A 13,719-nucleotide genomic window follows, 5' to 3' on the forward strand; every position below is an offset into this window, starting at 1 on the left:
TATGTATGTATTTATCTATTTATTTTACTCCTTCTTTTGTTTTGCTTTTTCTCCTAATGTTTAGTTATGTATTTATTTGACTTGTTTTTTGTGTTTATAGTATTTGCTTTTTTCTGTTTATTTATTAATATATTTAGAAATGAAATGTGTGATTATTATTATTAATTTATTTTACTTGTTTTTTGTATTTATTAGTTTTTGCTTTTGTTTCTTTTTTATTTTATATTTATTTATTGTACTTGCTTTTGTGTTTATTTATTAGTTTTTACATTTGTTTCTTATGTTTATTTTTTATATCATTATTTACTTGTTTTTTTGTTTTTGTTTCTTGTGTTTATTTATATATCTATTTTTTATTCATTTGTTTATTGTATTTATTTATCAGCTTTTCATTTTTATTTTTTGTTTATGTATATTTTTATATGGAACTGTATTTACTTCACTTTTGTGTTTATTATTATTTGTTTTTATTTCTTATGTTTGTTTATTTCTGAATTAATTTGATTGTTTATTTATTTTACCTGCATAGTATCAGTACTTGTAAGTGGCATGTGTTTAGGTACAAGCGGCATGAGTCGGAGCCGCGCTACAGCATCAACCTGGAACAGGATGACTCTTACATCCCCGCGGGGGAGTCACTCAAAGACCTCATTGAACATTCCCACAGCGTCGGCTCCGGTTCGGGCTCAGGGCTCCCCTTACTGGTACCATGACATCATTGCACTCTGCACGAATCAGCAGCCGCCTCTGTTGGTTCGAAATAACGCCACAGGTGTTTTACCGCCGCTGTCACCAGGTTCAGCGCACCATCGCCAAGCAGATTCAGATGGTGAAGCAGATAGGGAAGGGGCGCTACGGCGACGTGTGGATGGGCAAGTGGCGAGGAGAGCGGGTGGCCGTCAAAGTCTTCTTCACCACCGAGGAAGAGAGCTGGATCAGGGAGAAGGAAATCTACCAGACCTTCCTCATGCGGCACGACAACATTCTGGGTGAGCGGTGCCCTTGATTGCGCGCTCGGTTTTGATGAATGTTGTTCAATGAAGAAATTTAGAAGCCTAGAAGAAGAAAAAAAATGGTGCTCCACGTCGTGCTTTTCATTTGACAAGTAATCCAGGAATGGCAGTGAATGAGTTAAATGTTATTATTTGAAGGTACAAAATGGAATTAGTTTGACCACTTTTTTTGAACAACCTATCCCCTAAATAAAATAAAACAAAGAAATAAATAAATATGGCGTGAAACAATAAACATTTAAAGGACAACCGATGTCTCCGGACAAGTTGTGTCCATAATTTATAAAATGGCTTCAAATGACTTCTACTGAGCGTATTTTACAAAGATTCCACCGCATATAACTGTATTTTACATTTTAAGACTGGCGCTGAATATTCCGGAAGTCTTGTTTTTGAGTTGGTGAGGGTCCGTACGTGACGTCACTGAAGGAACGCCCCTGACGGGAAAAAAAGGACACATTGTAGCAGTCCTTCCATCACGTCAATGCATTTGGCTGTACTTGGCTGGTCTGAAAACTTTGTGTAGCACCAAAAAAGAGGCAGAAGAATTAATCAGCCTGCGGAAACGGGCTGATTAATTCCTCGCACGGAGCTTGGTCGCCATTTTCTGCCTCTTTTTTGGTGATCCATTTCCCCCCAATGTTGCCTCAAAATGGCACGGAATACATTCTTTAATCGATTGCAAATATGTATGCTTTCCTCTTCAGAACTATTTGAATCATATTCATTCATATTCATCTAGCTATCTAGCTAGCTACAGAGCGATCTAGCTGGCTAGCTAGATCTATTTGAGTAATTCCAGGTTTGGTGAACGCTGGCGCATGTGGCTGCCGCTGCTCACCCACAGAAAAAAACTTATCCTGTGACTGTAAAGTGACCTTGACAGTTTTGAGAGGCGCTTATAAAGGAAATGTATTATTATTATTATTACTCTTGCGTTGCATTTTTTATGAACATATTTGTCATGCATTTTAAATATTCTTGGACGTTTCTTCCCATCAGGTTTCATAGCGGCCGACATTAAGGGCACGGGCTCATTGACGCAGTTGTACCTGATCACCGACTACCACGAGAACGGCTCGCTTTACGACTACCTCAAATGCAACACGCTGGATCCCAAGGCTCTGCTCAAGCTGGCCCACTCGTCCATATCGGGCCTTTGCCACCTGCACACCGAGATTCACGGCACGCAGGGCAAACCGGCCATCGCCCACCGAGACCTCAAGAGCAAGAACGTCTTGGTCAAGAGGAACGGCACGTGCTGTATCGCGGACCTTGGCTTGGCTGTCAAGTTTAACAGGTAAAAAAAAAACACTCTCTAGTTATTTTGTGTGTCATTCGTTGTTGATGTAGCATTTTCTCCGCTCCTTCGCCAGCCAAACCAATGAGGTGGACGTGCCGCCCAACCTGCGTGTAGGAACCAAACGCTACATGCCTCCCGAGGTCCTGGACGAGACCTTGAACAGGACTCACATCCAGTCCTTCATCATGGCCGACATGTACAGCTTTGGCCTCATCGTGTGGGAGATGGCGCGACGCTGTGTGTCTGGAGGTAACGTTTATTTGATTGAATACGGATAGTTGCACGCTAATAATATTGCTATCAAGCTCGCCATCTACCTGGCTACTACACACGCTCAAGTGTTATTATTATTATTAATTGCTGCTTTTTTTTGTGATGCACCAAGGCATCGTCGAGGACTACCAGCTTCCCTATTATGACCTGGTGGCTTCCGACCCCTCCTATGATGACATGAGGAAGGTGGTCTGCCTCAAGCAGCAAAGACCAGCGTTCGCTAGCCGTTGGGTCGCAGATGAGGTACCTGTACACCATTGATCGATCACCTTCTGTGGTCAACACAAAATATTAAGTCGCGAGAGAGGATTTCTGAGTCCGCCTTTGTTCATTTTCTTCAGTGTTTACATCCAATGGCCAAACTGATGTCGGAATGCTGGTCGCCCAAGCCGGCTTCTCGCCTCACCGCTTTGCGGGTGAAGAAGACCCTCGTCAGGATGTTGGAGATTCAGGACATCAAGCCGTGACAGACGTACGCAAATGCACACACAAAAAATAAAACACGTGGCTAAGACCCAATGGACAGAGGGGGGGGAGGAGTTAGCTTGCCTTTGTGCTTTCTATGAAAGCTAAGTGGCTCTTGAAGGGATCCAGGGGGGACACCGCCCCTTTCCTTTACAGCCAGGCATCCATATTTATAGGCGCAGTCTTTTGTACTGTTGATTTTGTCTAGCTTAAGAACATACAGTGACCTCATTGGGGTCATGATCGGTTGGATTAAATTAATTGGAAAAAAAATAGCGTATGTTCGCTTTCATCAGTGTTGGTTTCCAACTTTGATTGAGTGTATACAAAAAAAAATCCTGAATTGTCTTTTAATTTTTTTAAATGGAAGTACAGTAAATGGAAATACAGTGATACCTCGGTTTACGAACCCCTTGGTTTACAAACTTGGTTTACAAACGTTACATTTATGAAAATTTTACCTTGGCATACGAACTTTTTTTGTACACGGACGGAGCTGCCTCAATGAGTGATATGTCGTTCGCGAACGAGCCCGTTCCTCTAACAACAAAATGGCAGCCCAGTTTTTGTCCTCTATTCCCCGCCCCCAGTCTTCGGTTAAAGCCACATGATTGGTCAAGAATGCGGGGGGGGGGGGGGGGTTAAACATTAAAGAGACAGGCAGACAACAGAGAGATAGAGTGAGAAAATGGATAGAAAACAGTGACATTTGGACTTGTTTCAACTTTGAGAGTTCAAAGGCAGTGTCGACTGCAAGGTTAAAATATCCCATCAATCAGGCTCCACAAATAACCCGCACAAGCCATCTGTACACTTGATGCAAAAAGCTATCAACCCAGCTAAACAAAACACACTTGATGAGGAACTAGGTAAAATTATCGTAAAGGACCTACAAGGATCATTCCTTAAGATGGTGAAAGAAGAAGGTTACGTTCCTCATCAAGTGTTTAATGCTGATGAAAACGGGCCACTCCATTCCATCAAGCCATCAACGACCATCACAAAAGTCAATAAAAAGACTTTATTATACTGTACAAGTAGAAATGTATGTTTTATGGGGACCTGGGAACGGATTATTCTCATTTTAATGGTTTCCTATGGGAAATTATTTTTTTTGGGATACACACTTTTTGCCTTACACACTGTCTGGGAACCAATTAAGTTCGTAATACAAGGTATCACTGTACTGGTCTGTTATGTTATGATTTGAAATAGCGAGATATCCTTGTTCAGAAAAGTTTGGTCAACAGTGGTCTTGGGATTGCTAGGAAAGACAACACCAACAATAAAAATGACACACTGTCTTTTAAGGTCAGTGTTGCATATAAATATAATTTATTACTTTTAAAAATCACATTTCTTACACTATACAATTATGTTGAGACTGGAGCGCCTGGTGAGGATCTCACTTGAAAATAGCACGTTAGCATTACAAAGCCGCATAACAAATTGAAGGGGGGGGGGGGGGGGGGCGAATATCCCCATTAAGAACTGTATTTCATATCAGGGAATAAGGTTGCATAGACGGCTTTACAAAAAAAATGAAATAAAATAAATTCTGACATTGATGTGACAAATCATTCATTTTCAATTGCATTCAAGTGAATCTCACACATTGTGTGTCAATTATTTGGCAATAAACTGGAATGTTTACTTCTGTTCCTAGAAAAATAGATTTTTTTCCCCCTTTTGGGACATACAACTGCACCCACCTCTTCTTCGGGTCTGCCTTGTCACAATGTACAAATAGTCATGTGGAAAATCCTTGAAGCTAAAGTTGAAAAACGGCAAATGATAATCATCAACAACCCCCAAAAAAAATGGCGCTCATTTCGAAAAACAAAAGCATAAATGGGATTATCATTATTCATATTAAATAGTATACTATCACAGACATGAATCAGTTTGCCAGGTTGCCATGTAACCCTGACCCCTCTTCAACATCCATCTCAGGATCTTGTGAATAACCCCAGGCTGTTTCCATGACGACAGGGTCCATGAATGACAAAGCTTCACAAAGGAGCAACGGCGGCCATGTTGTTTCCGATATGATGTCAGTGCTCATTGGTAGCAGGAAGGAGGCTGTCGTGGCGGCCCATTTCTTCCAGGACTTGGGCCAGGCGGCTCAGGTTGCCATCGGGGAAGTGCTGTGCCTCCCAAAGGTCCAGGATGACCCCCGTTGGGCTCGACTTGGTTGCAAAGTAGTTCAGGTACCTGAGCATGCGATACAGAATAGTTTTTGGATGAATGGAGGATCAAAGGAGGCTCTTTAGCACACAAAATATAAAGAAATAAATATATAATAATATACACTTTCAGCTAAAAACGCCTTACTATACATGGTCGTTTTTTTCGTTAAAAACACCATACTATGCATATAAATAATAAAATAAGGCCAAAAATATCTATAACCACGTGTTGTTAGCTGTTTAGAGCCCCACCCCCCAAAAAAAACAACCATGTATATTAGGGCATTATCAGGTGAAAAACAAACCAACCATGTCTAGTAAGGCGTTAAAACAAAAACAAAAAAAAAACGTTTTGGACCCCATCATCCCCGACAATGAAAAGAAAGGCGTTTTTGGCTGAAAAAAGGACCATGTATAGAAAGGCGTTTTTAGTGGAAAAAAACCATTATGTATAGTAAGGCATTTTTAGCACAAAAAAACGACCATGTCTAGTAAGGCGTTTATGACCAAAAAACGACTATGTATAGTAAGGCGTTTTTGACCAAAAAAAACCATCATGTATAGTAAGGCTTTTTTAGCCGAAAAAAAAAACGACCATGTATAGTAAGGCGTTTTTAGCGGAAAAAAAACGACCATTTATAGTAAGGCGTTTTTGACAGAAAAAAACGACCATGTATAGTAAGGCTTTTTTGACCAAAAAACGACCATGTATATAGTAAGGCGTTTTTAGCAACAAAAAAAAAAAAACGACCATGTATAGTAAGGCGTTTTTGACCAAAAAACGACCATGTATAGTAAGGCGTTTTTAGCAAAAAAAAAAAAAAAAAAAAAAAAAAACGACCATGTATAGTAAGGCGTTTTTAGCAAAAAAAAAAAAAAAAAAAAAAAAAAAGCAAAAAAAAAAAAAAAACGACCATGTATAGTAAGGCGTTTTTAGCAAAAAAAAAAAAAAAAAAACGCCCATGTATAGTAAGGCGTTTTTAGCCAAAAAAAAACGACCATGTATAGTAAGGCGTTTTTAGCGGAAAAAAACGACCATGTATAGTAAGGCTTTTTTGACCAAAAAACGACCATGTATAGTAAGGCGTTTTTAGCAAAAAAAAAAAAAAAAAAAAAAAAAAAAAAAAAAAAACGACCATGTATAGTAAGGCGTTTTTAGCAAAAAAAAAAAAAAAAAAAAAAAAAAAAACGACCATGTATAGTCAGGCGTTTTTAGCCAAAAAAAAAAACAAAAAAAAAAACGACCATGTATAGTAAGGCGTTTTTAGCCGAAAAAAACGCCCATGTATAGTAAGGCGTTTTTAGCCAAAAAAAACGACCATGTATAGTAAGCCGTTTTTAGCGGAAAAAAACGACCATTTATAGTAAGGCTTTTTTGACCAAAAAACGACCATGTATAGTAAGGCGTTTTTAGCAAAAAAAAAAAAAAAAAAAAAAAAAAAAAAAAAAAAAAAAACGACCATGTATAGTAAGGCTTTTTTAGCCGAAAAAAACGACCATGTATAGTAAGGCGTTTTTAGCTGAAAAAATGACCATGTATAGTAAGGCGTTTTTAGCTGAAAAAATGACCATGTATAGTAAGGCGTTTTTAGCTGAAAAAATGACCATGTATAGTAAGGCGTTTTTGACCAAAAAAACGACCATGTATAGTAAGGCGTTTTTAGCTGAAAAAAAATGACCATGTATAGTAAGGCGTTTTTAGCTGAAAAAATGACCATGTATAGTAAGGCGTTTTTAGCTGAAAAAATGACCATGTATAGTAAGGCGTTTTTAGCAAAGTAAGGCGTTTTTAAGCCCAAAAAACGACCAAAAAAAAAAAAAAAAAAAAAAAACGACCATGTATAGTAAAGCGTTTTTGACCAAAAAAACGACCATGTATAGTAAGGCGTTTTTGACCAAAAAAACGATCATGTATAGTAAGGCGTTTTTAGCTGAAAAAATGACCATGTATAGTAAGGCGTTTTTAGCTGAAAAAATGACCATGTATAGTAAGGCGTTTTTAGCAAAAAAAAAAAAAAAAAAAAAAAAAAAAAAAAAAAAATGACCATGTATAGTAAGGCGTTTTTGATGATAAAAGGACCATGTATAGTAAGGCGTTTTTAGCTGAAAAAATGACCATGTATAGTAAGGCGTTTTTGATGATAAAACGACCATGTATAGTAAGGCGTTTTTAGCTGAAAAAAATGACCATGTATAGTATGGCGTTTTTAGCCAAAAAAAACGACCATGTATAGTAAGCCGTTTTTAGCGGAAAAAAACGACCATTTATAGTAAGGCTTTTTTGACCAAAAAACGCCCATGTATAGTAAGGCGTTTTTAGCCAAAAAAAACGACCATGTATAGTAAGCCGTTTTTAGCGGAAAAAAACGACCATTTATAGTAAGGCTTTTTTGACCAAAAAACGACCATGTATAGTAAGGCGTTTTTAGCAAAAAAAAAAAAAAAAAAAAAAAAAAAAAAAACGACCATGTATAGTAAGGCTTTTTTAGCCGAAAAAAACGACCATGTATAGTAAGGCGTTTTTAGCTGAAAAAATGACCATGTATAGTAAGGCGTTTTTAGCTGAAAAAATGACCATGTATAGTAAGGCGTTTTTAGCTGAAAAAATGACCATGTATAGTAAGGCGTTTTTGACCAAAAAAACGACCATGTATAGTAAGGCGTTTTTAGCTGAAAAAAAATGACCATGTATAGTAAGGCGTTTTTAGCTGAAAAAATGACCATGTATAGTAAGGCGTTTTTAGCTGAAAAAATGACCATGTATAGTAAGGCGTTTTTAGCAAAAAAAAAAAAAAAAAAAAAAAAACGACCATGTATAGTAAAGCGTTTTTGACCAAAAAACGACCATGTATAGTAAGGCTTTTTTGACCAAAAAAACGATCATGTATAGTAAGGCGTTTTTAGCTGAAAAAATGACCATGTATAGTAAGGCGTTTTTAGCTGAAAAAATGACCATGTATAGTAAGGCGTTTTTATGAAAAAAAAAAAAAAAAAAAAAAAAAAAAAAAAAAAATGACCATGTATAGTAAGGCGTTTTTGATGATAAAAGGACCATGTATAGTAAGGCGTTTTTAGCTGAAAAAAAATGACCATGTATAGTAAGGCGTTTTTAGCTGAAAAAATGACCATGTATAGTAAGGCGTTTTTGATGATAAAACGACCATGTATAGTAAGGCGTTTTTAGCTGAAAAAAATGACCATGTATAGTATGGCGTTTTTGACCATAAAAACGACCATGTATAGTAAGGCTTTTTTAGCCGAAAAAAACGACCATGTATAGTAAGGCTTTTTTAGCTGAAAAAAACGACCATGTATAGTAAGGCTTTTTTAGCTGAAAAAAACGACCATGTATAGTAAGGCGTTTTTAGCTGAAAAAATGACCATGTATAGTAAGGCGTTTTTAGCCGAATAAAACGACCATGTATAGTAAGGCGTTTTTGATGATAAAACGACCATGTGTAGTAAGGCGTTTTTGATGATAAAACAACCATGTATAGTAAGGCGTTTTTGACCATAAAAACGACCAGGTATAGTAAGGCGTTTTTAGCTGAAAAAAAAAGACCGTGTATAGTAAGGCTTTTTTAGCTCAAAAAAACGACCATGTATAGTAAGGCATTTTTAAGCCAAAAAAACGACCATGTATAGTAAGGCGTTTTAAGCCAAAAAAATGACCATGTATAGTAAGGCGTTTTTAGCTGAAAAAAATCAAAAAAATCGACCATGTATAGTAAGGCGTTTTTGACCAAAAAAACGACCATGTATAGTAAGGCGTTTTTGACCAAAAAATGACCATGTATAGTAAGGCGTTTTTAGCTGAAAAAATCGACCATGTATAGTAAGGCGTTTTTGACCAAAAAACGACCATGTATAGTAAGGCGTTTTTAGCTGAAAAAATGACCATGTATAGTAAGGCGTTTTTAGCCGAATAAAACGACCATGTATAGTAAGGCGTTTTTGATGATAAAACGACCATGTATAGTAAGGCGTTTTTGATGATAAAACAACCATGTATAGTAAGGCGTTTTTGACCATAAAAACGACCAGGTATAGTAAGGCGTTTTTAGCTGAAAAAAAATGACCATGTATAGTAAGGCGTTTTTAGCTGAAAAAATGACCATGTATAGTAAGGCGTTTTTAGCTGAAAAAAATCAACCATGTATAGTAAGGCGTTTTTGACCAAAAAACGACCATGTATAGTAAGGCGTTTTTGACCAAAAAATGACCATGTATAGTAAGGCGTTTTTAGCTGAAAAAATCGACCATGTATAGTAAGGCGTTTTTGACCAAAAATCGACCATGTATAGTAAGGCGTTTTTGACCAAAAAATGACCATGTATAGTAAGGCGTTTTTAGCTGAAAAAATCGACCATGTATAGTAAGGCGTTTTTGACCAAAAAACGACCATGTATAGTAAGGCGTTTTTAGCTGAAAAAATGACCATGTATAGTAAGGCGTTTTTAGCCGAATAAAACGACCATGTATAGTAAGGCGTTTTTGATGATAAAACGACCATGTATAGTAAGGCGTTTTTGATGATAAAACAACCATGTATAGTAAGGCGTTTTTGACCATAAAAACGACCAGGTATAGTAAGGCGTTTTTAGCTGAAAAAAAGACCGTGTATAGTAAGGCTTTTTTAGCTGAAAAAAACGACCATGTATATAGTAAGGCGTTTTTAGCTGAAAAAAATGACCATGTATAGTAAGGCTTTTTTGACCAAAAAACGACCATGTATAGTAAGGCTTTTTTAGCTGAAAAAAACGACCATGTATAGTAAGGCGTTTTTAGCTGAAAAAAACAACCATGTATAGTAAGGCTTTTTTGACCAAAAAAACGACCATGTATAGTAAGGCGTTTTTAGCCGAAAAAAAATGACCATGTAAGGCGTTTTTAGATGAATAAAAACGACCATGTATAGTAAGGCGTTTTTGACCAAAAAACGACCATGTATAGTAAGGCGTTTTTGACCAAAAAACGACCATGTATAGTAAGGCGTTTTTGACCAAAAAACGACCATGTATAGTAAGGCTTTTTTGACCAAAAAACGACCATGTATAGTAAGGCTTTTTTAGCCGAAAAAAACGACCATGTATAGTAAGGCTTTTTTGACCAAAAAAACGACCATGTATAGTAAGGCATTTTTTAGCCAAAAAAACGACCATGTATAGTAAGGCGTTTTTAGCTGAAAAAAACGACCATGTATAGTAAGGCGTTTTTGACCAAAAAAAACGACCATGTATAGTAAGGCGTTTTTAGCTGAAAAAAATGACCATGTATAATAAGGCGTTTCAAATTGCAAAAAACGACCATGTATAGTAAGGCTTTTTTAGCTGAAAAAAATGACCATGTAAGTAAGACGTTTTTGACCAAAAAACGACCATGTATAGTAAGGCAGTTCATGGTTTTGGAAGGAAACTGGAACCGAAAAAAACGACCATGTAAAGTAAGGCGTATTTGACCATAAAAACGACCATGTATAGTAAGGCGTTTTTGATGATAAAACAACCATGAATAGTAAGGCGTTTTTAGCTGAAAAAAATGACCATGTATAGTAAGGCTTTTTTAGCTGAAAAAAAACGACCATGTATAGTAAGGCGTTTTTGACCATAAAAACGACCATGTATAGTAAGGCTTTTTTAGCTGAAAAAATCGACCATGTATAGTAAGGCGTTTTTGAGCCGAAAAAAACGACCATGTATAGTAAGGCGTTTTTGACCAAAAAATGACCATGTATAGTAAGGCTTTTTTAGCTGAAAAAAACGACCATGTATAGTAAGGCGTTTTTTAGCTGAAAAGAACGACCATGTATAGTAAGGCTTTTTTAGCCAAAAAAATGACCATGTATAGTAAGGCGTTTTTAGCTGAAAAAAATCGACCATGTATAGTAAGGCGTTTTTGACCAAAAAACGACCATGTATAGTAAGGCAAAAAAATGACCATGTATAGTAAGGCGTTTTTAGCTGAAAAAAACGACCATGTATAGTAAGGCGTTTTTGACCTGAAAAAACGACCATGTATAGTAAGGCGTCTCTTTTTCACAAGCAAATTGAAAAAAACGACCATGGACTTGAATGAAGCACCAAGAAGGCGTTTTTGACCACCAGGCCGCAAAAAACGACCATGTATAGTAAGGCTGGAGCCGAAAAAAACGACCATGTAAAGTAAGGCGTATTTGAAAAAAACGACCATGTATAGTAAGGTGTTTTTAAGGCGTTTTTGACCAAAAAAACGACCATGTATAGTAAGGCTTTTTTAGCTGAAAAAAACGACCATGTATAGTAAGGCTTTTTTAGCTGAAAAAAACGACCATGTATAGTAAGGCGTTTTTGACCATGAAAACGACCATGTATAGTAAGGCGTTTTTGACCATAAAAACGACCATGTATAGTAAGGCGTTTTTGACCATAAAAACGACCATGTATAGTAAGGCTTTTTTAGCTGAAAAAAACGACCATGTATAGTAAGGCTTTTTTTAACCAAAAAAACGACCATGTATAGTAAGGCGTTTTTGACCATAAAAACGACCATGTATAGTAAGGCTTTTTTAGCTGAAAAAAACGACCATGTATAGTAAGGCGTTTTTGACCAAAAAAAACGACCATGTATAGTAAGGCGTTTTTAGCTGAAAAAAACGACCATGTATAGTAAGGCTTTTTTAGCTGAAAAAAACGACCATGTATAGTAAGGCGTTTTTTAGCTGAAAAAAACGACCATGTATAGTAAGGCGTTTTTTAGCTGAAAAAAACGACCATGTATAGTAAGGCGTTTTTGATGATAAAACAACCATGTATAGTAAGGCGTTTTTGACCATAAAAACGACCATGTATAGTAAGGCGTTTTTGATGATAAAACAACCATGTATAGTAAGGCGTTTTTGACCATAAAAACGACCATGTATAGTAAGGCGTTTTTAGATGAAAAAAACGACCATGTATAGTAAGGCGTTTTTGACCATAAAAACGACCATGTATAGTAAGGCTTTTTTAGCTGAAAAAAACGACCATGTATAGTAAGGCTTTTTTAGCCGAAAAAAACGACCATGTATAGTAAGGCTTTTTTAGCTGAAAAAAACAACCATGTATAGTAAGGCTTTTTTTAGCTGAAAAAAAGGACCATGTATAGTAAGGCGTTTTTAGCTGAAAAAATCGACCATGTATAGTAAGGCGTTTTTAGCCGAATAAAACGACCATGTATAGTAAGGCGTTTTTAGCTGAAAAGAACGACCATGTATAGTAAGGCTTTTTTAGCTGAAAAAAACGACCATGTATAGTAAGGCGTTTTTGACCATAAAAACGACCATGTATAGTAAGGCTTTTTTAGCTGAAAAAAACGACCATGTATAGTAAGGCGTTTTTGACCAAAAAAACGACCATGTATAGTAAGGCTTTTTTAGCTGAAAAATACGACCATGTATAGTAAGGCTTTTTTAGCTGAAAAATACGACCATGTATAGTAAGGCTTTTTTTAGCCGAAAAAAAACGAACATGTATAGTAAGGCGTTTTTGACCATAAAAACGACCATGTATAGTAAGGCTTTTTTAGCTGAAAAATACGACCATGTATAGTAAGGCTTTTTTAGCTGAAAAATACGACCATGTATAGTAAGGCTTTTTTTAGCCGAAAAAAAACGAACATGTATAGTAAGGCGTTTTTGACCATAAAAACGACCATGTATAGTAAGGCTTTTTTAGCTGAAAAATACGACCATGTATAGTAAGGCTTTTTTTAGCCGAAAAAAACGAACATGTATAGTAAGGCGTTTTTAGCTGAAAAAAATGACCATGTATAGTAAGGCGTTTTTAGCTGAAAAAAACGACCATGTATAGTAAGGCTTTTTTAGCTGAAAAAAACGACCATGTATAGTAAGGCGTTTTTAGCTGAAAAAAACGACCATGTATAGTAAGGCTTTTTTAGCTGAAAAAAACGACCATGTATAGTAAGGCTTTTTTTAGCCGAAAAAAACAACCATGTATAGTAAGGCTTTTTTTAGCCGAAAAAAAAAACGACCATGTATAGTAAGGCTTTTTTGACCAAAAAAACGACCATGTATAGTAAGGCTTTTTTAGCTGAAAAAAACGACCATGTATAGTAAGGCGTTTTTGATGAAAAAAACAACCATGTATAGTAAGGCTGAAAAAAACGACCATGTATAGTAAGGCTTTTTTAGCTGAAAAAAACGACCATGTATAGTAAGGCTTTTTTAGCTGAAAAAAACGACCATGTATAGTAAGGCTTTTTTAGCTGAAAAAAACGACCATGTATAGTAAGGCGTTTTTGACCATAAAAACGACCATGTATAGTAAGGCTTTTTTAGCTGAAAAAAACGACCATGTATAGTAAGGCTTTTTTTAGCCGAAAAAAAAACGACCATGTATAGTAAGGCGTTTTTGACCATAAAAACGACCATGTATAGTAAGGCTTTTTTAGCTGAAAAAAACGACCATGTATAGTAAGGCGTTTTTAGCTGAAAAAAACG

General features: G+C 36.4%; 2 protein-coding genes across 8 annotated transcripts in view; one reads left to right on the forward strand and one right to left on the reverse strand.

Moving 5' to 3' along the window:
• Positions 1–5,184, forward strand: part of bmpr1bb (bone morphogenetic protein receptor type 1Bb) — a 32,677-nt gene extending 27,493 nt beyond the window's left edge. For all 3 annotated transcript variants that reach the window (XM_089020927.1, XM_089020928.1, XM_089020929.1), the window contains 7 exons: positions 560–704; positions 797–989; positions 2,016–2,313; positions 2,390–2,565; positions 2,702–2,832; positions 2,931–3,061; positions 5,047–5,184. In XM_089020927.1, the coding sequence (XP_088877053.1) occupies positions 560–704; positions 797–989; positions 2,016–2,313; positions 2,390–2,565; positions 2,702–2,832; positions 2,931–3,056 (1,069 nt within the window). In that variant the 3' untranslated portion in view covers positions 3,057–3,061; positions 5,047–5,184. The remainder of the gene's footprint in view (positions 1–559; positions 705–796; positions 990–2,015; positions 2,314–2,389; positions 2,566–2,701; positions 2,833–2,930; positions 3,062–5,046) is intronic.
• unc5cb (unc-5 netrin receptor Cb) overlaps positions 5,109–13,719 on the reverse strand; it is a 201,977-nt gene continuing 193,366 nt past the window's right edge. For all 5 annotated transcript variants that reach the window (XM_089020912.1, XM_089020911.1, XM_089020913.1 and 2 more), the window contains one exon: positions 5,109–5,268. In XM_089020912.1, coding sequence (XP_088877038.1) covers positions 5,109–5,268 — 160 coding nt within the window. The remainder of the gene's footprint in view (positions 5,269–13,719) is intronic.

This window comes from Hippocampus bargibanti, linkage group LG18, assembly GCF_051943395.1.
Source record: "Hippocampus bargibanti isolate YZ-2025 linkage group LG18, ASM5194339v1, whole genome shotgun sequence".
In the NCBI taxonomy this organism is placed as follows: Eukaryota; Metazoa; Chordata; class Actinopteri; order Syngnathiformes; family Syngnathidae; genus Hippocampus; species Hippocampus bargibanti.